Below are 25039 nucleotides of genomic sequence, written 5' to 3' on the forward strand. Positions count from 1 at the left end.
GTTTTATATCAATATTCTAATCAATATTTTCAAACAATGTAAGTTTCCTTAGACTGTATATAAAAAACTATGTCAAAAAAAGTATATTTAATATGCTACTCGATCAAAAGAGTTAAAACAACTACAAGCCAAGTATACTTTGAATACTAAATTATACTTTTAAGTATATCTCGATCAAAAGATTGAGTACAAGTACAGGCCAAATATACTTGGACTTTTCTCTCAGTATAAGTCAAGTACACTTAAAGGAGAACTCCGGTCAATTTTAACATTGAGCTCATTTTTTTGTAAATTTGGAGTGCTGTCAGTACAGAGAACAACGACAAAAATCGGTGTTGCCTACATCGTGTTATCCTCTTTTTTAAAATTTGCACCCTGTTGACTTCAATGTGGCAAGTTTTAAACCTGCTTTTAGCCTCTTAACATCCTTGATATGTCATTACAAGTGCACCAGCCATGTGAGTGATTCCTTGTTGTTTAGGTTTAGTACGTACGATCATGCGCCCGAACTCGACAATCGACTACTGTGGACTTCAGCCGAAAACAGGATGTAAATACAGGTATGAGCGCTGGCTGAAATAACATCACTTTTATTAATATCTTTCACATCTACTGCAGTCAGATTCACCCGCGTTCACTCTAAAGGAATCACTCACATGACCTGTGCACTTGTAATGACACATCAAGGATGTTAAGAGGCTAAAAGCAGGTTTAAAACTTGCCCCATTGAAATCAACAGGGTGCAAATTTTAAAAAGAGGATAACACGATGTAGGCAACACCGATTTTTGTCGTTGTTCTCTGTACTGACAGCACTCCAAATTTACAAAAAAATTAGCTCAATGTTAAAATTGACCGGAGTTCTCCTTTAAGTGTAATTTTAAGTATATTTCTGAGAAATATATAAAATGTAGACAAAGTATACTTTCTTATTTTTAGTTTAAAATAAGTATACTAATACTGTAGAACACTTGAATAAACTTCTTTTTCGTAAGGGTGATTTTGTAAGTCTGTGCATTCATCTAATTTACATAATTGCTATAGTGATTTGGATGCTAAATCAACTTGGAAAATGTAAGCAAGCAAAAAATGCAATCAGTAGGTGCAATTCATTCTTATTGTCTAAACCTTGGGGTAATTCTCCATGAGAAACATGAGAGGTGAACTGAGAGTTAGTGTGCAGCTGTAATCCATTAAGTCAAGGTGACAATGTACTACGTCTTGGAGAAACCGTTCTCATTCTTGAATAAGCTTCAAAGTCTGGGGTCTTATGTGTGCACTAGATTGACATTCCTTTAACATGGGAACCATGTGGTTTCAAAAAATCATCAGGATCGAATTTCAGAACAGAAATTGCATTCCAGTGGCTTGTTCTCAAGGGATGACTCCCAAAAATCTGTTTTCAATCAATACAAGACTTTAATGCATTTATCTGGTTATCTGGTTTCTTAAATACTTTTGCTTACAATCAATATGAGTGGGCAGTATACGTATGATATCCTCCTAAAAAACGTTAAAGTTTTATTCAGGATTATTATATAAAAGGATTATTCAATTAGGAAATCCTAAAAAAATTACGTTTTGTTTAACATTTCTCTATATAACCATTTTTAATAACTCAAAACATTAATAACAATAATGCTAATATTTGCTTGTAACATGAGCATGTTGTGATATGTATTCATGCTAATAAAACGGTTAGTTCCAATCCTTGATTCTGATTGGTCAATAGCTGTGTTTTGTTCACAATAAACAACCCAACTGTCTCTACCCAACGGTTCTATGTATCACTACACAACACCCCTAGCAACCACTCTTAGCAACGTAAATGTTTGTTCTCATTGATATTGTTCATTGAAGCTTATAGAGTAGAGTATTGAGAGATAGAGTAAGCGAGTGTACCTGCATTTACAGAGTATATATATCATTTTCCTTCAGGTCAGTTCTATATTCATAATAAAAAATCTGTTTGAATGTCCGCTGCGATATCTTGTCCTTCTAACAGTCAATGGGTTTTCCAGTGCCCTAGTCATTTGTCAGTTGCGTGTTCCTTTTCCGTGTTCACAAGTTTGAGTCCTTTCAATACATAGACAATAAAATAGATTTCAATATAAAAGTCTTATGACAGTGACTACGTTTACAAGCTGTCAATATTCGGGTTATGGTCGGGTTAAGGTCACTATTTGGGTTTCTGAAACATTCAGAATAACCCGTTTACATGCGTGAGCAGAGAGAGTTACTCCTGGAATTTGTAATCAATTGGCAATATCCCGATGTACACGGCGACGCACGGTTAGCGTCTGGACGTACGGACAACCTTAAGACGCAATATGCGTCATTTCCGATTCTTCTTCCTGTATCCAAAGACAACAACAACAGCAGCAGCACGCGGATAATGAATAGTTCGGGGCAGATAGCGATCGCCTTTGTTTGCGCTTTCCTCCTCGCTCCAAAAGTGTGGTGCTGTGCTGCGTCTCGCCATGTTTACCTCTACTTCTTGTTTACTTCCGGTATACTGCATGCGGGTTCTCTCTAGAGAGGTTCTCTCGTATTGCGTAAGGAACTTACGCTACGGGAAAAGTCATCTTTTCTCGAGATACTGAAGCCAAAAAATTATCCTTAATTTTTCATAATTTGTCAACGCAGTGCAGCAGGCAGCACAGCAGAACTAGAGCGGGCAATACTGCGTGCTCATTGGCTGCCGCGCGGCAACTGCTTAAGCCTACCAGTGAGCCCCGCGTGACGTCACGCCCAATCAGGGTGCGCGCGCCCTCGCGCGTCACAGCCCGCCAGAAGGGGCGGCGTCAGAGCGTATAAAAACAGGGCTCGGAGGCTTAATTCTCTGATTTCTGTCTCTTCAGCGAAGCTCTTCGCATCGCTGCTCTCTGAGAGAAGCCGTCGCCGTCGAAACCAGCAACGAGCCAGCCTAGGACAGCCTGAGGAAGCCGGACGAATCTTCGCCGCCTTCAGCCTGCCGTGCCAGCTCAGCTATCCGGCGATATATCCTTTCTCATTATGTGTTTTACTGATGTATCTCTCCCCGCTCTCTCTCTCCCTCTGTCGAGCCGCGCAACTGCGCCTCTCACAAGGTGTGTTAGAGATGCGGATGATTACGGGGCTCGCTCTCTCCCTCTGTTCGAGCCGCGCAAAACGTGCCGCTCACAAGGGATCGCAGACGCGTACGGTCACGGGGCTAGCTTTCTTTACGTTACAAGAAAGCTACCCCACCTCCCCCCCGCCCGCCGTCTCCCGGCGAAAGGAGAAAAGAGTGTTCTAGACCCGCCAAGGCCGGTCTAACCTCCATCTCTAACATATTTCTCAGTCCCCTCCTAGTTCAGGCTACTGGGAATATCTATACTGCAGTAAACGAGCCTGTCACAGTACACGCACGCCTGCAAACAGGATAACGCTCTCTGGCTACTCGCTCTCCCCGCACTCTCTCCCTCTGTTCGAGCCGCGCAGACTGCGCCGCTCACAAGGGATTGCAGAAGCTGACAGTCGCGGGGTTAGTTTTCTTTACGTTACAAGAAAGCTACTGTCCCCGCGTCCGTCACTCGCCGGTGATAGGAGAAAAGAGAGTGTTCGAGTCTCACCGAGGCTTGGCTACCGCCTTTCTCACATATTTCTCAGTCCCCTCTAAGTTCAGGCGGCTGGAAATATTAATATTGCAGTAAACGAGCCTGTTACAGTACACGCACGCCTGCAAACATGATAACGCTCTCTGGCTACTCGCTCTCCCCGCACTCTCTCCCTCTGTTCGAGCCGCGCGGACTGCGCCGCTCACAAGGGATTGCAGAAGCTTACAGTCGCGGGGTTAGTTTTCTTTACGTTACAAGAAAGCTACTGTCCCCGCGTCCGTCACTCGCCGGTGATAGGAGGAAAGAGAGCGTTCGAGTCCCACCGAGGCTTGGCTTCCGCCTTTCTCACATATTTCTCAGTCCCCTCTAAGTTCAGGCGGCTGGAAATATTAATATTGCAGTAAACGAGCCTGTTACCTTACACGCTCGCCTGCAAAACATGACGACGCTCCGGCTACTCGCCCCGCTTCCCGCGCAAACTGCGCCGTTCTCAGGGATGTCAGAGCGGACGGTCACGAGTAATGCTCAGCACCCCGCGTGCCTCACTCACTGGCGGAATGAGGAGGGAGATGTTTGTAGCCCCGCTGAGGCCGGGCCATTCTCCAATTCCCATACGTTTCTCAGCCCCCTCTGAGTTTAGGCGGCTGAAAATGTTAATGTGGCAGCAACGAGCCTGTTATAATACACGCACGTCTGCACGCTATCGCCGACGAAAAACATGACCCGCACTCTCTTATGCTCGAGCGAACCAATAGCCTATGCACTCTTCCTCTGTGGCTCAGTGGCAGAATAACAGGCTTTCACACCAGAGACCCGTGTTCGATCCCGGCTCTGGCAGCAAAATTTTTTATGCTGTTCGCTGATCCAAGCTCGCGGCCAGCTTCTCACACGCAGAAAGTGTGTGTACTGCAGCCAATGAGTCAGTTATACAACTCGCTCGCCTGCACACAAACGCTGTTCGTACAGCGGCCCAGAAAATCTGGAAAAGAGTGTTAATTCTGGTTATTCGGCTCACGCCGACGGTGTTTGAGTGTAGTAAATATGCCCACGACCCAGTGTTCATTTCTACACACAAGCACAATTCCCCCTGTGTACCCCACAGAGCACACTCACATAAAGCGCGCACTTGCCGCTCGAGTGTTAAGTGTAGGAAATGTGCCCGCTCACGAGTGCTCACAACCACACGCTGTTCGCTCTGTCTCACACGTTCAGGGTTCAGATATCGCCACTGCCACCGGCCGTGTTTTAATAAAGAGTCCTGTGCCCGCTCCCCCGCGTTCACACTCTGCTATAAACACTCACGCGCGCTCTCTCAGCGCAATCCGGCCGGTCACTGCTATCAGCGAGTCCCCGTCTCGCAGCACTGTCTCAGCGCGCACCGCGCACCCGCCACTGCAGGTCCCTCGTCCCGCGCTATGCAGCGGGCAGGACTCAGAGGCCATTCGACCCCTAGCTATGAGTGCGAATGCATGGAAAGCTATTCCGGGTGTGTCGACATGGGTGCTGGACACGGTAATACAGGGCTATTCGCTACAGTTCAGTCGTCGGCCTCCGCGCTTTCAAGCCCGGACCGAAACGAAAGTGAACGCAGAAGCAGCCCATCTACTTCATGCAGAAATAGCGAAGCTGCTACGAAAAAAGGCAATAGAGAGAGTTCCTCCTTCTCTGACCGAGGCGGGCTTTTACAGCCGTTATTTCCTCGTGCCCAAGAAGGACGGTGGGCTCAGACCCATATTAGATCTGAGACATTTGAACAGGGCTCTCATGAGACGGCCGTTCAAAATGCTTACGACCAGGCAGATCCTCGCGCTAATTTCGCCCGAGGGACTGGTTCATATCTCTCGATCTGAAAGACGCGTATTTTCAAATCCAGATTATACCCCGTCACAGGCCATCCTTGAGATTCGCCTTCGACGGCCAGGTGTATCAATATACCGTCCTTCCGTTCGGCCTGTCCCTAGCACCCCGTACATTTACGAAGTGCATGGATTCAGCTCTCGCTCCCCTGAGAAAACAGGGCATGCGAATTCTGAACTATCTGGACGATTGGCTCATTCTAGCGCAGTCAAAAGAGGAACTCATCTCTCACAAGATAGCGCTTCTCAGTCATCTGGAAAGCCTGGGTCTTTCGGTGAACTGGGCCAAGAGCTCACTTATCCCCAGTCAGTCAATTTCCTTCCTAGGAATAGAACTGGACTCGGTGGCGATGACGGCCAGGCTGTCAGAACAGCACGCGCGCTGTGTTCGACACCTCGCTGCATCCTTCCAAAAGGGCAGATACCTCCCTCTGAAACGTTTCCAGAAGCTGTTAGGCCATATGGCATCAGCCGCAGCGGTCCTACAGCTGGGTTTACTTCGAATGCGCCCGCTTCAATGCTGGCTGAAATCGAAAATACCCCGCGGAGCGTGGGTTTCGGGCAGCGCTCAAGTCAGCGTGACTCAGGTCTGTGTCTCAGCCCTGCAGCCCTGGCTAGCGCCCGAATGGTACCGACAGGGAGTGACAATGGGAGTCATCTCACACCGCAAAGTGGTCTCGACAGACGCGTCCAACATGTTTTGGGGAGCGCTTTACGAGGGCAGACCAATCTGCGGCCCCTGGTCAGGCCCAGAGCGGAACCTCCATATAAACTGTCTGGAGATGTTAGCGGTCGAGAAGGCTTTGAAGCATTTTCTCCCATACTTGCGGGGACACCACGTGCTAGTTCGCTCAGACAACATGTCAGTGGTGTCCTACGTGAACCGCCAGGGCGGACTCAGATCCAGAGCCCTGCGCGCTCTAACAGAACGCCTTTTGGTCTGGGCTCAGGGCTCGCTGCGCTCGCTGAGAGCCGCGCACGTGCCCGGGCACCTGAACGACGACCCGGACAAACTGTCCAGGGACAATGTTCCCCCAGGGGAATGGGCGTTACACAGCCAGACGGTACAGACGTTGTGGCGCCGCTTCGGCGAAGCGAAATTGGACCTTTTTGCCACAAGCGAGAACGCTCAGTGCAAAAGGTTCTTTTCGAAGAGCGAGGATGCGCTGGCCCAAGTTTGGCCCAGTGTCCCGTTGTACGCTTTCCCCCCGATCTCAATGCTGCCTCAGGTATTAGCAAAGATCAGGGAAACGCGCTGCGCAGTGCTCCTCATAGCCCCGCACTGGGAGAACCAACCCTGGTTCCCGGAGCTGGTGAGCCTGTCAGACACAGCCCCGTGGCCGATTCCGGCGAGGAGAGACCGTCTCTCTCAAGCCCGAGGGTCAATTCTGCATCCCCATCCAGAGCGCTGGTCTCTGCATGCGTGGGTAATCAACGAATATTCGCTGATCTGTCAGAAGGGGTAGTTAACACGATCTCGCAGTCCAGAGCCCCCTCGACGAGGCGGCTCTATGCGTCTAAATGGTCAGTGTTTAACAAACGGTGTGCAGGGAAGAGTTTGAACTCTCAGTCCTGTGGGGTTCCACAGGTTCTGAACTTCCTCCAAGAGCTCTTGGATGCGGGCAGGCCCCCCTCCACGCTCAAGGTGTATGTTGCGGCGATTGCTGCGTTCGCCGACTCGGCGCGCGGCCGCGCACTAGGAAGAAACGAACTCATTACCCGTTTCCTGCGAGGCGCCAGGAGGCTGAACCCTCCGCGGCCACCTTCGGTTCCGATATGGGATCTGTCTTTGGTCCTGGAGGCCCTTAAAGCTTTTCCCTTCGAGCCGCTAGACTCTGTGGGTCTCAAATACCTCACTTTCAAAACCGTTTTTCTGCTGGCCCTCGCCTCAGTAAAACGTGTGGGTGACTTGCATGCGCTATCAGTTAGCGCGTCGTGTCTCGAGTTTGGACCTAACGACTCGTTAGTCATTCTCAAACCTAGACATGGCTATGTCCCTAAAGTGTTGGGTACTCCTTTCAGAGCACAGGTTATCTCCCTCTCAGCCCTGCCGCCGGCAGCCAGCGAGGTCGATAATAACCTCCTTTGCCCTGTCAGGGCGTTAAGGCTTTATATTACGCGCTCTGCAGCCTTCAGGCTCTCAGAGCAGCTCTTTGTTTCGTTTGGTGGGCACACCAAGGGTCTCGCCGCCTCGAAACAGACGCTATCCAGATGGATAGTGGACGCTATTGCTACAGCATACGCGTCCAAAGACCTGCAGTGCCCTCTGGGCATACGGGCTCATTCCACCAGAGGCGTTGCCTCATCGTGGGCATGGTCCAGTGGGATTTCCATTTATGACATTTGTACGGCAGCAGGCTGGGCCTCCCCGTCTACATTTGTTAGGTTTTATAACCTGGAAGTTCCCGCCCTGCAGGCTAAACTTCTTGCAGTCTAAAATCATGTTCATGCCCTGCTCTTCGCAGGCTGGATATTAGATTTGACTCTTCTGGTCGAGCCGCACTTTCAGGGAAAGCTTTTATATACAGACCGGCTGCGCCGCTCTGTTTCTCCCTAAGGGTGCTTATGTACATGTGTTGGCCCACATTGCTGGCCACCTCTCTCCCCACTCTTCACTCCCCGGGTCCCCTCCCCCTGGAGTTGTGTGTGGATGCATGGCGCGCACGGCGTTGACAAAGGGTTCCCGTAGCGTAAGTTCCTTACGCAATACGAGAGAACCTCTCGTAAGAGAACGATACTCGGTTACTCACGTAACCTCGGTTCTCTCTAGAGAGGGAACGAGTATTGCGTTCCTTGCCGTGCTTGCGCCTCGAGCTCATGTCGCTTCATTCGACAGAAACCAGAGAATTAAGCCTCCGAGCCCTGTTTTTATACGCTCTGACGTCGCCCCTTCTGGCGGGCTGTGACGCGCGAGGGCGCGCGCACCCTGATTGGGCGTGACGTCACGCGGGGCTCACTGGTAGGCTTAAGCAGTTGCCGCGCGGCAGCCAATGAGCACGCAGTATTGCCCGCTCTAGTTCTGCTGTGCTGCCTGCTGCACTGCGTTGACAAATTATGAAAAATTAAGGATAATTTTTTGGCTTCACTATCTCGAGAAAAGATGACTTTTCCCGTAGCGTAAGTTCCTTACGCAATACTTGTTCCCTCTCTAGAGAGAACCGAGGTTACGTGAGTAACCGAGTATCGTTTTTGTATGCGCCATCTCTACTCAAAAGACCAAGATTCCTTGCAAATAGAACATGCGCAGAACACAAATCAATGTTCCTTTTGATGGGGATATGCCGAATCGATACATGTTTACATGACCAAATATTCGGGTTAGAAAAGGGGTACCCCAGGGATCATGTCCGGGTTTTTAAAAACCGGGATATGAGCATATTCAGGTTTTTGCCGGTGTTTACATGGCCGTGCACGACCGGGTTATTGCTAATATTCCGGTTTTGAACGGGTTATTGGCTGCATGTAAACGTAGTCAGTCACTACTGACTGACTCACTCATAAAGACAGTCTTTGCCACCATAATGGCGAAATATTGTCTGTAACTTCTGTTGCTGTTTACGGACAGGGACTATTTTTTCCAGCAGAAGGAAGGCTTTTAGTGATTTTACTTCATGAAAGTTGCATAGATACATATTTTTTCTGACGTTTTATAAAATCAATAAGGTACGAGAGGCTGTGCTGTATCGTGGCACAACGTGAAGCGAAGCGAAGTATAGCAGATATCCATTTAGTAATATTCAGTCAGATGTTAAATAACTGCCATTATTTGAAATGTAAATGCACCGATGTTGAATGCAAAGTGCTCAGCATCAATATAAACATAAACAATATAAACAATATAAGTTATTTTCACATTTTTTTCCTTCCTGTACACCTTTTGAAAATTGCACTTGCAGATAATATAATTGTCACTGTCACTGTCATCTGTTAGTCACCCGTCAGCACTACATGTCCCATCATCCTCTCCGGCTTACACCTGCACTCACTCCACCATTACCCGCACCTGCCAGCGATCATCGTTATCACCTTGTCTTCATTGTTCATCAGTGTATTTAAGTTCCTCTCTGTTCTATGTTCACGGTCGGTTATTGTTTGTGTTATGTGCACAGTGTCGTATGTTGACTAGTAATCGTGTTCAGAATAAATCCTCTTATTATTTGTATCTTCATCGTCCTTTGAGAACCAAAACGTTACAATAATATTACTAGAAAAGGTCACCAATGTACTTAGAGTACACTTTCATGCCTTAAGTACAGTTTTTTTTTTTAGTTAAATTATTACATTAAGTTTACACTTAAGCATATTAATTTTACAGTATATTATAGTTACACTTTATTTTAAGGTGTCATTGTTACAGTGTAATTATATATTTAAATACTGAGCAATATTAAGCAACTACATGTACTTACTATAGGGTTAGGGTAGGATTAGGATTTGGTTGAGGGTTAGTTGCAAGTAATTATGCATAATATTTACATTTTTTTTACATTTACATTTACAAGGACACTGTAAAATAAAGTGTTACCGTATATTATTTCTGTAAAAAGTATACTCTTTTTAAATGTATGTTAAAGTGTTCTTTTTCACAAGGTTAACCATTTATTTTGCTTTTTGGAATTTAAAATATTTTAAACAATTATTTTTGTTCATTAATATCACTGTTTATACACAAAATAAAAATATAGATCGGAACACTGACTTGGTTGCATGATCTGTACTTCATTATTCTTGAAAAGCACAGTTGCCACTGAAAAATCTTACCAGAGAATCTTCCACGCTGAAGTTAAACATGTCCATGGCATCTGTCTTCAGTCTGGAAACGAAGTCTTTGTACTCTGGGTTTTGAGGCTCTCTGTAAGTCAGGATTTTCACACTCTGTGGGTATTCAATACAAAGACAAATTTTAAAGATACTGTTTAAAGAAACACTATTTTGATCACACACATAGCCAAACAGAACATTTTAATCTTTTCAATTAATCCAACAGACACATAAAGCGGTGAAGTTTGCAAAGTCCTTATTGATTTTACTTATAGAATTTCCTGTTCTTTTGTGTTGTTTAACCCTGTAAAGCCTCAAATAATAGACAGAAAAATATATTTTTTAAATAGAACCTTTAGACAATTTTTTTTTTTTTTTAAAGTTTGCATATGTGTATGATAAATCACCATTTTATGGTTCATATACTTTGATATGGTGAGAATATGGAGCTCAAGCACGAGGAAGAAAAAACACCTGCATTTTATTCAGACTCCCAAACAGAGCAAAAACATTCAATTTGATACATTGTTGATAATTATATGGCCAAACAATAAGATGAAATTCTAATAGCTTGTAATACAAATCAGTGAGATCTTTATATAATGTAAGACTGCTTACATTAAATGCATATAAATATCAGTTCCCTTTCAAGGGAACTCGAGAGGCGTCGAAACGCTTTGGGAACGCCTCTGCGTGATTACGTCATGAAGCACGTATGAAACCAGTCTAACAGCGTGATGGAACGTCATGTGACGTCATCGACCGGGAAACTATAAAGCACACCTGAACCAAACAGCGTCAGCTTCTGTGTCTTCAGCAAGCGCTCTATGTGAATCTATGTCCCTGGTGTTTTTTGTCTGTCTTAGAATTTGCTAGGCAGGAGTTTTCACCCCCCCCCCCCAAAAAAAAAAAAATCTATATCTCTCTCTCTCTCTATATATATACTCTATATATCTTTTTATATATATATATAAAAAAACTTTATAATGGTGAGCGAACAATATTTCAATAGTGTGTTCATCCCTACCCAATTTACATCACGGGTGGTGATACACATGTATTGTGTGTTGTTCGTTTGGGAACGCAGCACGTTCAGTCAGCCCTCGAGGGGGCTGGATATGAGCATTGTTGTGAGACAGTTGAGGACGCTGTGCTCCCACCAATCACTCTTAGAGGAGGGCGACAAGGCAGAGCGGCGGCTCGAGTCGTGGGGTTCGCAAATGGATCTGGCAGAGGGGTTAGAGATGGGCTTCGCCCTTTCTATGCCTTCACCTGCCAGGTCCAGTGTCTCATCTCGGGGTCGGAAGCACGCTTTGTGGTTACTTCCATCCTTGAATGTGGCACCAGTACTGCAATTTGAGTACTTGACTTTTTGAATCGTGTCCCTCCCTGCCCTCACTACATTATGAGTGGGTATACACACAGTAAAAGTGTTTTTTGGGTGCGGTGCTTGCACATCAGTGTGGGCTGACAGTTTCTTTATGGTTTTATTTAATTTTGAGAAATTAAATGAAATATCTTTATGGCTTTTTATCTGTATAAAATACTATGCACTATCTAAATCCATGTTTATGGTAAGAACACGTGCCGAGTGCTTCGTACCCTTCCTAAAATCCGTACTTATGGTAAAACGGATCTGAGGACTGTTATTATCTCTAAGTAGGCCAAGAAGCCCTGACGCTAGTGGTGTCGGGCTTCTGAGGGTACACCCCTCAATGGGGAAGACGGTTTTCACCTCATTATACGGTGCCCGTCTCCCCTCGGTGCCCTCAGGGGGCCGGTCTGCCAACCCCGCCTTCATGCCGGGGCGCAGAGGGTCCCAGCGTGTTTTTACCCAAGGTTTACTCGCTCCCTCAGAGGTGGGCTCTAGAGTGGTCAAGCCAGTTGTTCCCTGCCGGTGCGCTGCTTCAGGGCACTGTGCCTGCTGTTCGAAATACACCAGAGGCCAGTCTCGAGAGACTGGTATCCTTAGTAGATCTTCTGGCAGATTGGAAACTTCTACCAAATATATCTCGCTGGGTCCTGCAGGCGGGGTCCTACCCTCAGTGGTTGGTCCCGAGCAGGCTCTGGTTATGGAACTAGAAGTAAAAGCTCTTCTGCAAAAAGAGGCTATAGAACGGGTTCCTCCGCCCAGCAGGGAGGAATTCTCCTACTTTAGATCTGCACTGTAGAGAAGCTCAACAAAAAATCAAGATGCTTACTCTTAAGCAAGTCATTTCACAAATCAGGTCTGAGGACTGTTTTGTCACGTTAGATCTAAAGGTACTTATACTTCCACATATTCATCCTTCCACAACACAGGAAGTTCCTAAGGTTCGCTTTCGGGGGCGAAGCGAACCAATATGGTGTTCTTCCTTTCGTTGGCCAGCCACTGTAAAACAGTTTCAAAAACTGTTAGGTCTAATGGCAGCAGCGTCCAGCATTATACCTTGTGGCCAGTTGTACATGAGACCATTGCAGTGGTTGCTCAGAACCAAGGGGTTCTCCCCGAGGGGAAACCCGCTTCGCATGATCAAGGTCACGCGGCGTTGCCTTCGTGCCTTAGTCATGTGGAAATTACCTTGGTTCCTGTCCCAAGGGCCCTTGCTGGGAGCTCCTTGTCATCGCGCCACGGTAATGAAGGATGCTTCCCTCATGGTTTGGGGGGCGATCATGAGTGGTCGCACAGCCCAAGGTCTTCGGCAGGACCACCATGTTGGCGGTGTTCCAGGCTCTGAAACACTTTCTCCCAGACCTGAGGGGCCATCATGTGCTTGTTCGGTCAGAAAACACATTGGTGGTCTCTTATATAAACCATCAGAGGGGTCTGCGATCGCTCCCCTTATACAAGCGGGCTCACCAGATCCTCCTGTGGGCCCAGGGGAAGCTACTTTCATTGAGAGCGATATATATCCCAGGGTACTTAAATCAGGGGGCAGACATCCTGTCGAGGCAGAGGCTGAGGCCCGGAGAGAACTTTGGTCGAGCTGAGGCCGACCTGTTCGCATCCCAAGAGACCATGCATTGTCCACTGTGGTTCTCACTCAGCCATCCAGCCCCTCTGATTCCAGAGCTCCATCCACAAGAAAACTGCATGCCTTGAAGTGGAGACTTTTCACTTCCTGGTGTGGAGAGCACCAGTTGGACCCGGTTAACTGCCCAGTGGGTGCAGTGCTGGAGTTCCTGCTGGAGTTCCTGCAGGAGCGCTTCTCCGCAGGGTTATCCCCCTTCACACTGAAGGTGTACGTGGCGGCACTAGCTGCTTACCACCTCCCTTGGAGTGGAGTATCTTTGGGGAGACACCCAATAATAACTTGTTTCCTTTGTGGCACTTTGAGGCTGAGGACAGCAGTCCGCAAGAGGGTGCCAACATGGGACTTGGCAGTTGTACTAGAAGGCCTCTCCCTAGCTCCCCAAACTTATTCTAAGTTTTTGAGATTATCTCTCTAAAGACTTTCTCATATCTCATTTTATCTTTCTCATCGCTATTTCGTCTCTCAAGAGAATTGGAGACATTTAAACACTTTCGGTATTTCCCTCGTGCATGGAATTTTCTCCTGGATATAATGCAATGCAATAGACCCCTTCACGGCTGATGTCTCAGGAAAATTTTCAGTGCGCAGGTCGGGGTCAGAAAGTTCATTCCATCCCATTGAATTGTGTGTTAACCAGAGAATTTCTTGTCAAGAAAAAAATGCCTACTTGTTGCGTCGTGGACTGTGAAAATCGCACCAGTTGTGGAGTCAAGTTTTTCAGGATTCCTGCAGGATCTCATCCGTTTAAAAAAAAATAGACGACATCTGTTCAGATAGATACTGCTATCTGCTAAGTCTGTAGCATGACACTGGTCACAATTAATGCCAGATATCAAACTTCACCTAACTATTAAATCAGTCTACATGACACAGGTCCATGACATTTACAAAACTATTAACCTGCATATCTTAACGTTATAGGCTAGTGTACAGAAAACTGTTCATGGAACTGTTCATGCAAAATTCAGGCTTTCGAGCTTAATCTAACAGAAAGGGATGATAAAGGATGATTTTACCTGAGATGAAGTGAGCACTACAAACACGAGCCTCTTTGATCGTAGCACTGTCCCAGTCTGCCCGTTTATAAAAAAAAATAAAAATATGAAAAGTTTTCTGTACACTAGCCTATAACGTTAAGCTATGCAGGTTAATAGTTTTGTAAATGTCATGGACCTGTGTCATGCTACAGACGTAGCCAGCTGCTAGTAGTTAGCCGCAGGTTAGCGCCAACATTGTGACAACAACAGTAGAATTAGGTCATGGTAAGTAAACAAATGTTTTCTGTAAACTGTAGACTGATTTAATAGTTAGATGAAGTTTGATATCTGGCATTAATTGTGACCTGTGTCATGCTACAGACTTAGGAGATAGCAGTATCTATCTGAATAGATTGTAGTACCATTGAATATCTGGCCACTTGCTAACGCTGTCTACCCATTCTGTTAGGAGCTCGGGATCAGGCAGACAATCGCCATTAGCTAAAACAAGTTTATTATAGTACTGTTCCCGTTCCTGTGGTGGCAAAGACAGTGCATACCTTGACACAATATGCCAGTCTATTACATTGAAGGGGTCTATGTAATGATGATTAAGAGATAAACATCAAGCGTAGCGTTAGTTCTGGCAGGTCACGTTAGTCAAGCTCGCATCAGCTGACTCTCAGCTGATCCACATCTACCTATAGGAATACGACACCTATCACTGTATACATATATAAGCTCCTTCAGTATTATCAGCAGCTATCGTGTTTCTCATGAGCTAATTACCCTCCTCCATCCCCAGCTCCTCCTCTCGCCCAGTCAGGATTTGGCATTCTGATTCCCCTTGAATCAGAATAAATTCTCGAATTATGTTGTACTTTAAAATCTTGAATTAAATATATTTGCAAACATTCATGTTGGTTCTGTTCTGTTTACCCCAAGGGGGGTTATTGCTGTTCTCCCTGCTCTTATCCATGCTAGGCTGCATGGATGTGCAGGGAGTTCTCGCCCAGAACGGACCCATACCACTAATCCAAACTGCATGCTAATTGTCAATCGTATTTGACAGTAGTGGTCCTGACAGAAATATAAATTCTCAAAAGCCTGATGTATCAAATACATGAAATACATTTTAACATGAAAAAAAGGATGTATGGATAATCAAGGAAACTTAAGTTGCTTCAGTCCAGTAAATATTAATCTTGAAAAATATTTCTAACATTATGAAAGTTATGAAAGTACAATTACCAATTACTAAAAAAGTATAAACTATAAATCAGATGACAGAAGGCATATACTGTAGTAGATTGTGTACAACAGATTTTCCAGTGCAGTTTCGATCATGCATATATCAAATTTTCATATCAAATATGATCCTGAAGGCTTTGAAGGGTTAAAGATAACAGCAAACACAACTAATGAATATTGATTTATATAAAAGTGTTATATTAATGTATATTAAAAAGCACTTATCCTGAATAGCGCTTTTTATTTTGGCTTGTTTGGAAGTCTGCTTTTTAAATTTAAAAAAGGTGCTGCAAACGAACAACAGCTCCCTCCACAAAGCCCATAGTGCTTTGTTTATGCTCTTTCATGGTCACCTCCTCTGAGAAAATGTTTTTATTTGAACTGTTGATCAAATAATTCAACTGTGTTGAATTACATGCCAAAATGAATGTCATAAACAATTTTCTTTTGCATCTGTGCCACAAACGGCCAAATTATGACAATGTGAGTGAAAAGGCTGTTGTCTTAAAATTGAAAAGCTTTCTCAAATCTTCAAACTCAGAAAAAGCCACCTCAGCCTCCACTTTGTGTCTGTCCACTGAGGATTCTTAGATTTTGTGTATAACAGATTATGATTCATGTGAAGTGGATGGGGATAATGGGAACTGATGTTGATGATAATGTCTCGGTTACGTATGTAACCCTCGTTCCCTGAAGGAGGGAACGGAGACGTTATGTCATTGACTGACGAAATGGGGGTTTCGCTAGAGAGCCCTATCACCTTAGAGAATTAGAAAACGAGCCAATGGTATGAAAATACCATGGGTCTGCGGAATTTGCCCCACCGCGTGGGTATAAAAGGAGCCACGAGTGCAATCTTGCATTATGTTACCTGCTGAGGAGCCAAGACTGTGCGCCCCGGCCATTTCAGCGGTACAGCGGCAGTGGCATAAGGACGTAACGTCTCCATTCCCTCCTTCAGGGAACGAGGGTTACATATTTAACCGAGACGTTCCTACGAGTTCACTACGAGTTACGTCAGTGACTGACGAAATGGGGGTCCCAATCTAATCTAGCCAATGTGGCTGTCTTCCAGTGTCTTGCGCAAGCCCCAGCTCCTTGTCATGAGGCTTGCCCGAGTGAAGGGCCAGGCTAACGCAAGAATACCAGGGTATATGTGATGGAATATGTGACACAGAGCCTACCCAGAGGGAGGACTTAGAATACACATATGACCCGAGTACGGGATGCATATGGAGAACTCAGAGGTATCCAGCCCGCAGGGTGGAATGTTTCAACCTCGAGATGGCAAGAGGGGTCTTGCCGAGGGAAAACACGTGCTCGGAGGAGACTTACAGTGGAAATACACATGTGGGGGTTGCCCAACCGGGAACCTTGCATATGGAGGCACCTAGCCAATCACGAGGGCTGACCAACCGGGCACAGACAAAGAGCTGGTCTGAGGTCCTGAAACACCACGTTCTGTCTACGTAAGCATGAAGGGTACATACTGGACAGAGCAGTGCCAAGGCTAGGTCTGCCTCCTCCAAGGGCAGCACTTGCAGGTTCACCACCTGATACCTGAAAGGAGTGGTGGGAACCTTGGGCACACATCCAGGCCAGGGTCTCAAGATCATTTGAGAGTTAGCCGGCCTGAATTCCAGGAACGCTTCGTCAACGGAAAATGCCTGCAGGTCCCCTACCCTCTTGATGGAGGCCAAAGCAACCAGGATGGCCGTCTTCATAGAGAGGTACTTAACCCTCTGGGGACCAAAAACGCGCCGGCGCGTTTTGCTCGTTTTTTTTTTTTGGCAATGAAAAATAAACACAAAATGCTCTGTTAATTTTGATCTTTAATTTTCGTGTTATACATCAATCGATCCTGTTCAGTTTCTATTTTTTTTCTGTATACTCACAATAAAAATAAAGTGTTTTGCTTTTTGACAAATAAAGAAACTTTAACATGATGCGATTTCTGCCTTCTCTCTGTCAGTAAACTCCCATTTGAAACGCGTTCGAAAATGATCTATAACTCCGCGAAAATTCAGTCAAACAGGCAAACAGACCCACGGGCATAAAGCTTGAGATCGCATCTGTTAAATGAAGTCATTTATATAAAAAACAAATATTATCAGCTTCTGTAATCTGTATAAAAAGAGAGCGATTCCAGTCGAGCTCATTACGAGCTCATTGACTTTAATTCGTTCACGCCTACTCACGGAGCGCGCTATTCACAAGATAATGTGCTAAGCCATCTATGCAAAACAGGTAAACGCCCCCAAGCAAATGCATTAAACGCTTCAAGTTTCATCATTTCGTCACCTGCGCGTTGGGAAGATGACACGGTACACCGGTGCGGAAGCCCTTCAGTTCGTCCTGGATACTAGCGACGAAGAGTCCAGATTTTCATCAGAAGAGGAGCGCGACTATTCTGATGACGACCGTTTGTATTTTGAAGAGCGACTTGATCCAGCCGTGGATAGAATTTCGGATGAGTAAGTATTTATTCTTACTTGCATTAATTGACAAGCTATTCAAAACATGAGCTTACATATTATACTGGGTGGACTTGCCATCCAGAGTACTGACATTTTATATCTACCTATTCAACACGATCTAATGAAAGTGCATATCTATACCATGAATTTAATATCTCGTACCATTACAACGTTAAAAATGTTTTGTTTTGTTTTTTTGTGTACATATGCTACACCCCTTGGTTAGGAAATTTGTATTTGTATGTGTAGCCTAAATGATATGTTTAGATCATTATGTATGAAAGATAGAATTTAGAAATTATTTTAGAAAGTAGGTGTTTAGATTATATTTTGACTATATAAATGCTGCCTCATTATCATTAACGATGCATGCTCACAAATATCAGTTGTAAATGTGTGTAAATGTGCTGAAATGTGTAAATATACCCAGTTAATGAAGTGCACAAATGTGTTAGGCTAATGTTTGCGGTGTGCCTCTCCGGTAATGGCCCATTGACACGCATATAGGCTTATTGCACGCGTCTAAAATTATTTACATCAGTAATTCATTATAGACTAATGCTACTATAGTTATATTTATGTAATAATATTCTTCAACTTTTTTAAAAGGAATGTAGCTTCATCACTACCTCCGCCTGCAACTCGGAGTGCGCTTAGCAACACAGTCAGAAATCAGAAAGAGTAAGTACATATTTACCCACTATTTTACAGGTGTTAGTTCAATTTTGTTTATACTTAGTGTTAATAATATGAGCCTGTATGACTTTATTATTTATTTTTGGAGATTGGTTGATGTTACATATGTTTTGTAACTTTTTTTAAAAGGAATGTAGCTTGTTCACTCTCGCCTTCCACTGCAACGAGGACACGCAGCAACAAAAATCAAAAAGAGTAAGTACATATTTACCTACTATTTTACAGATGTTAGTTACATTTTGTTTATATACTTATACTGATGATACAAATGTAGCCTATATGTGCCTGTGTGGCTTTGCAACAAATGTGTTGTTATGCATGCACAATATAACAATTATTGATTGGTAATGTTAATATAAAAGGTCACATATATGTAATATATGGTCACATTTGATTTGCTTAGAGCCCGCATCAACGGGGCATAAGCATTTACTGTGAGATACCTGCCTTTACTTTTGTTTTTACAAAATTACAATAAAACAGATTGAAAAACAAAACATTTGAATCTCCTCATTCTTTGTTCAGGCTGCCTCACTGATGGCCCATTAACACTTGGGGGATCGTCTATGTCACACCTCTGGTCTGAATCTCATTAATATTGATGACCCATTACCACTCCCACGCATAAACCTCTTCTGACAAAAAAACTGTTTTACAATGTTTAAATCAATGTAGTGTTTCATGTGAACAATCAGGCAGGATGATTTTCATATAATTTTGAAGCTAGAACTCAAAGGGACAACATCAATTAGTCAAAAGTCTTGTGGACACATATTTATTATGTGTTTTGTGTTCTTAAATCAGCAACTTTCATTTTATTTTTTTCCAATAACCACGCATAAACATTATTCTCTTAAAAATACAAACATCTACATGCACGTTGCTCGCATATTATGGTAGCCCTGTTTGTGCTATATAGAGTGAATTTACACCTTTGCCATTAACATGTTTATAAATAACTGAAAAAAGCACAAATATCAAGGCATGTCAGAACATCTCAAGGACCCCAAAAACAGCTTGGTCCCCAGAGGGTTAAGCTCAACTGAGTGCAATGGCTCGAAGGGAGCTCTCTGAAGTGCAGATAGAACCACTGCAAGGTCCCAAGAGGGCATATGAGGGGGGCGGGGAGGATTTAACCTCCTGGCCCCTCTAAGGAACCTGATGACCAGGTCATGCTGTCCTACCGGTTGTGGTGCGCAGAGATTGCAGCCACATAAACCTTCAGGGTGGAAGGAGACAGCCTTCGTTCCAACCCTTCTTGGAGGAAGGAGAGCACAGACCTGATCGGGCATTTTCTGGGATCTTCTCGGCGAGAAGAACACCAGGTGACGAAGAGGTTCCACTTAAGAGCGTAGGCGTATCACGTGGACAAGGCTCTAGCTGAAGTGATGGTAGCCACCACCTGAGGTGGTAGGGTACTCAAACCTTCCGCCAAAGGGTGCACCGTCTCTGAGAGAGGAGGTCCTTCATCAGAGGGATTGGTCAGGGAGGGGCTATCGTGAGGAGCACCAGTTCGGAGAACAAAGTCCGAGTGAGCCAATGAGGCGCAACCAAAAGGACCTGCTCCTCGTCCTCCCTGATCTTGTAAAGTATGATGCTTCTAACTCCATAAGAGGAGATGGCGTGCGATTTGCGACATACGGCGGGAGTGCAGATGTTGCCATGTTGTCTGAACGGAACAGTACGTGCTTGCCCTCCAGCAACATCCGAAAATGGTGCAGAGCTAATCGTATGGCCAGCAACTCGAGGCAATTGACATGCCATAGGCGCTGGGGTCCTGTCTAGGAGCCCACGGTAGCATGCCCATTGCACATGGCACCCTAACCTGTGGTGGAGGCATCTGTTGACACAACAACATGCATGGAAACTCGGTCAAAGGTTCGACCACGGAGTGAAGGTTTGACGGCAGGCCTGAGTGACTAGCACCCGGAACGTACCCTGTTGCCATGCCCATCTCGGGACTCGATCGTGAAGCCAGTGCTGAAGCGGTCTCATATGAAGCAGTCTTGAGTGGCATGACTGCCGCTGCGGATGCCACATGCCCCAGGAGCCTCTGAAATAACTTCAGTGGGACCGCACTCTTGCCCTCAATGTGACTGCATGTGCGCTCATAAGCTGCGCGTACATGGTGACGAGTTGATTTCCATACCGAGAAAAGAGATCCTCTGCACGGGGGAGAGTTTGCTCTTTTCCCAGTTGAGCCGAAGGCCCAGACGGTCGAGGTGCCGGAGCACCAGGTCCCTGTGTTCGCAAACCTGGTCTCGAGAGTGTGCTAAAATCCGCCATTCGTCGAGATAGTTCAGGATGCGAACCCCGTGTTGCCTGAGAGGCACAAGGGCTGCCTCAGCGACCTTCGTGAAGATGCAAGGAGACAGGGCTAAGCCGAATGGGAGTACCGGTCTGTGTCGAGGAACAATGGAGACATGAAAATACGTGTCCTTCAGGTTGATCACTGCAAACCAATCCAACAGAAGAACGCATTTTGAAAATGCGTTTGGCTGTCAACATCTTGAATGGAAGCCTGTAAAGGGTTAGGGGCGGAGACGGGTTGTGGCACCTTCCTGCGTCCTCCTCCTTGCTTCGGCCCAGGTGAAGGCTGCTGCGTGGGCCGAGCAGGAGGGTGCCCTCGGCGGGAAGCAGACTGAGGAGGCTTTATAGTTCTTATAAAATAGTTTTTATATTAGTTGTTTTAATATTTCTCGAATCATATCAAAACACCTGGAAAATTCCAACACTGGACTCTGGACTGCAATAAATTATATAACAAATGTCCCCATGTGGACTTAATCTTACATATTTAATAGGTGTTTTGCAACTGACATGTAGCAGAAGTCCTCAGATGGTCTTCTCATAAACAACTGTAAAAAATTATGTGTTTCACTCATGGGTGATATTTCATACTTATTGATATATGTATCTATCATTAAAACATACACAAATATTCTTAGAATCTGGGCTCAGTGTGTAAATATATATAAAAGGGCACACATTTCACATGTTGTCAGTGAAGGGGTACTTTTAAAGGGTTCATGACATGGATTCATTTGTTATTTTAATATGTTCCTTGAGGTAACATATATTCCTCCGACTCGATCCATCCATGAAGCCATTAAATAAACCATCTACTTGTTCCTGATGTTGGTATCCTTCTGGGGTCAGTTGCAAAAACATAGCCGATTGTTAAGACAGTCTCTTAAGATCAAGTATGACCCACTAGCAGTTAGTCAAGGGGAAGTCAGTCTTACTTTTCGTTATCAAATTAGACCAATCTATGTTTTTATGTAACTGACTCAAAAGACTAGTCTTAGCGGTTTATGCAACTGGGCCCTGAGGTCTCTGCAGAAATGAGCAAATGATCCATTTAAACAGGATGTGTGAAAGCAAATGTTCCTCTATGTATCCATTTACTCTACCATTTGTCCTCTTGCAGACTCAAATGTGTGGAGTATGTAAGAAACTGAACACGCATCTGTATACTGAATCCAGTGCAGACATTGTCAGTGATTATAATAGGTTCTATTTGCTTTTGAAGCGACGCAACACTCACATCCAGTGTAGGCAAATTACGTGTGACCATGTGACGTCACAGATCTCACAACTTCCAAATGAGCCGTTTTTGGAGCTTAATTAAATAAATACTTTGTTTATAATGAGGACATTTTAAGCTATGAAACTTGCAGGATGTTTTAATGATACAAAGACCTCTTATATGTCAAAAGATCAAGGCAAATTTGATTTCTCATGACCCCTTTATTAATGAAACTATTAATGTAATGGTACATAAGACAAAAAGGTTGTAAGTCAGTGGGAAATGGAAGTTGTGAAAATCTTCTGCATTGTCGTATATTAGTGAAATGGCTTCTCAAATTAGATAATGGATAAATCATTTATAATAAACAATGCAATACTCCATAAAAATAAGAATTTTCGATTATGATTTCACTTTAACTAGATTTCACTTTTGACTTTAAAGCTAGTGCCAGTCTCAACAGACTATAGCGTCAGTCTGTAGAGATTACAAAATTACGATTTAACACTTTGTCATGGCTTTGACCAACTGCTTGATGAGCAAGGTTTTCTTTGCACTGCAGTATTTAGCTTTTATTACATAAATGTCCAAACAGGACAATCACCTCCGATGTAAACAGTTGATGAAATCATTTTTGTACCAACTGTTAGCTGTATCATGAGCATAATAGAATGATTCCTTTCTGCGGATAAGTAAATGTCAGCTCACCACAGCTGTTAGTTAATGCCAACGAATGTAAATAGACCCTCGCTGAGTCTGTGTGAGAACTCATTATAATGCAGTTCCTTAGAGTGAAAAAAAAACCATTGAGTTCTGTCAAACACAACACATTCCTATTCAGTTTAAAGCCAGTTTTGGAGCAGATCAATTTTTCAGTATTTTTCGCACATATTATCGCCCACCAGATAAAACTCTTTAGTCTGATTGCACATAAAAGTAAAAACGCACTTCTCTTTTTCAAGCTGCATGAATTGAAGTATCATTCATGTCGGTCACACTTTAGATTAGGGTCCAATTCTCACTATTAACTAACTATTAACTACGTTTTTCGCCTCAATAAACTCCTAATTACAGCATATTAATAGATAGTAAGGTAGTTGTTAAAGGAACACTCCACCGTTTTTTCATATTAAACTATGTTATTCCCTTAACTAAGACGAGTTGATACATACCTCTCTCGTCTCAGTGCGTGCACTCAATCGCTCTGGCGCACGGCGACACTTTGATAGCACTTAGCTTAGCCCAGTTGAAGAGATGAAGCTAGAAGCGACCAAACACCTCCATGTTTTCCCTATTTAAATACAGTTACACGAGTAGTTACACGACCAAGTATGGTGACTCAAAATAAAACGTGGCGCTTTTCTAAGCAGGTAAAAAGGATAACTATAATGTATGGCGGAATAGCACTTGGGAGCACTTCGACTCGGCTCAGTAAAAAGTCACGTTGGTTCTAATGACAGAAGTGAGAGGGAGAGGGGGAGAGGATTTTTCAGGAGTGATGATATTACTGCGCCGGGTATATATATATATATATATATATATATATATATATATATATATTAGTGGTGGGCTGTTATCGGCGTTAACGTGCTGCGTTAACGTGAGACTCTTATCGGGCGATAAAAAAAATATCGCCGTTAATCTATTCTAAAAGTTGGGTTGGGAGCTGGGTCTATACTACGCAAGCTATGATGACTTTCACCTTGATATTTTAGCGTGGATGTATACCTAGCCGAATTCGGTTCGGTGTTCGGTACGCATTTTCAAACCGAACGGTTTGTTGGACCATTTTTCCTGCCGACCAAAATTTCGTTATTTCAAATGTAGGCGGGTCGCGCATGGCAAGCGCGCTCATAATGTAAGAGATGCTGGCGTGACCACAACATTGTCCGACATCAAATGGCAAACGTAATGTAAGCGGAACAAAACTGAGCTACTCGTTATTGTGTGGTTGACGGACCGTTGTTTATCAGTTTGGACCAAAGCAGCGCGAGCCGATCTTGATTAAGCGACACTGTTACTACACAGCGCTAAGAGATCCAGTAAAGAAATAATTTGAATTCGCTACTTAAGTAATAACATTGCTGTGAGATCTAGCGAGAAACATTCACATTTCTCCGTTATTAACGGATCAAACAGTGCATAGAAACCAGGAAGAAACATTGTGCCATGAATTAACTATCCAGTGTTGTCCACAGATCTGCAACATTTACCATGGATTTACTGTAGTAACACTAACTGCAACCATGGAAGTTTGGCAGGAATAGTAGGCTATAATGCTTTCAAGTAACATTACGTTGGTTTTATTTTGACATTATGAATAAAATTGCTGCCCTCAAATGTTAATCTGAACTAAAAATAGACCTTTGTTTATAACTACTACAATATTAGGCTACATTTCATTTTTTCCAAGGAGCTGTTTTGTTTTATATGCTCATAAGAAGAGTCTATTATAGCTCCATCATTGCTCAAAATTAATACTTTATTATGTTAGTTTTAATAAAAATAAATAAAAAAACTCTGGCATTTCTTCACAAGTTCTTTTAAATGTCACTTTGTATTTAAGAAACACGTGCTACGTGCAGTGCTGCTTAAAATAATGTGCAAATTTATATACGATTTAAAATGTACAAAATACAAATATATATATATATATATATATATATATATATATATGTGTGTGTGTGAGTGTGTGTGTGTGTGTGTGTATTTTGTACATTTTAAATCGCAATTTAACCAGAAAAATCTAAAATTCTCTTGATATCAGCATGTTCACAGTTTTTTTTTTGTTTTGTTTTTTTACAGGGACCAGATGCCCCACTGATGAGTCCTGCTGACTTTAACATTCACATGAGTCTCTGTACATGAACATGGTAAAGTGAAAAATCAAACACCTTGGAA

The 25039-nt window shown here is 44.0% G+C and overlaps 1 protein-coding gene across 2 annotated transcripts in view; it reads right to left on the reverse strand.

The window, feature by feature from the left end:
* The window catches only part of npr1a (natriuretic peptide receptor 1a), a 118976-nt gene that overhangs the window by 69344 nt on the left and 24593 nt on the right, over positions 1 to 25039 (reverse strand). For both annotated transcript variants that reach the window (XM_079879452.1, XM_079879451.1), the window contains exon 4: positions 10195 to 10308. In XM_079879452.1, the coding sequence (XP_079735578.1) occupies positions 10195 to 10308 (114 nt within the window). The remainder of the gene's footprint in view (positions 1 to 10194; positions 10309 to 25039) is intronic.

Source organism: Squalius cephalus, assembly GCF_949319135.1.
Source record: "Squalius cephalus genome assembly, chromosome: 8".
In the NCBI taxonomy this organism is placed as follows: Eukaryota; Metazoa; Chordata; class Actinopteri; order Cypriniformes; family Leuciscidae; genus Squalius; species Squalius cephalus.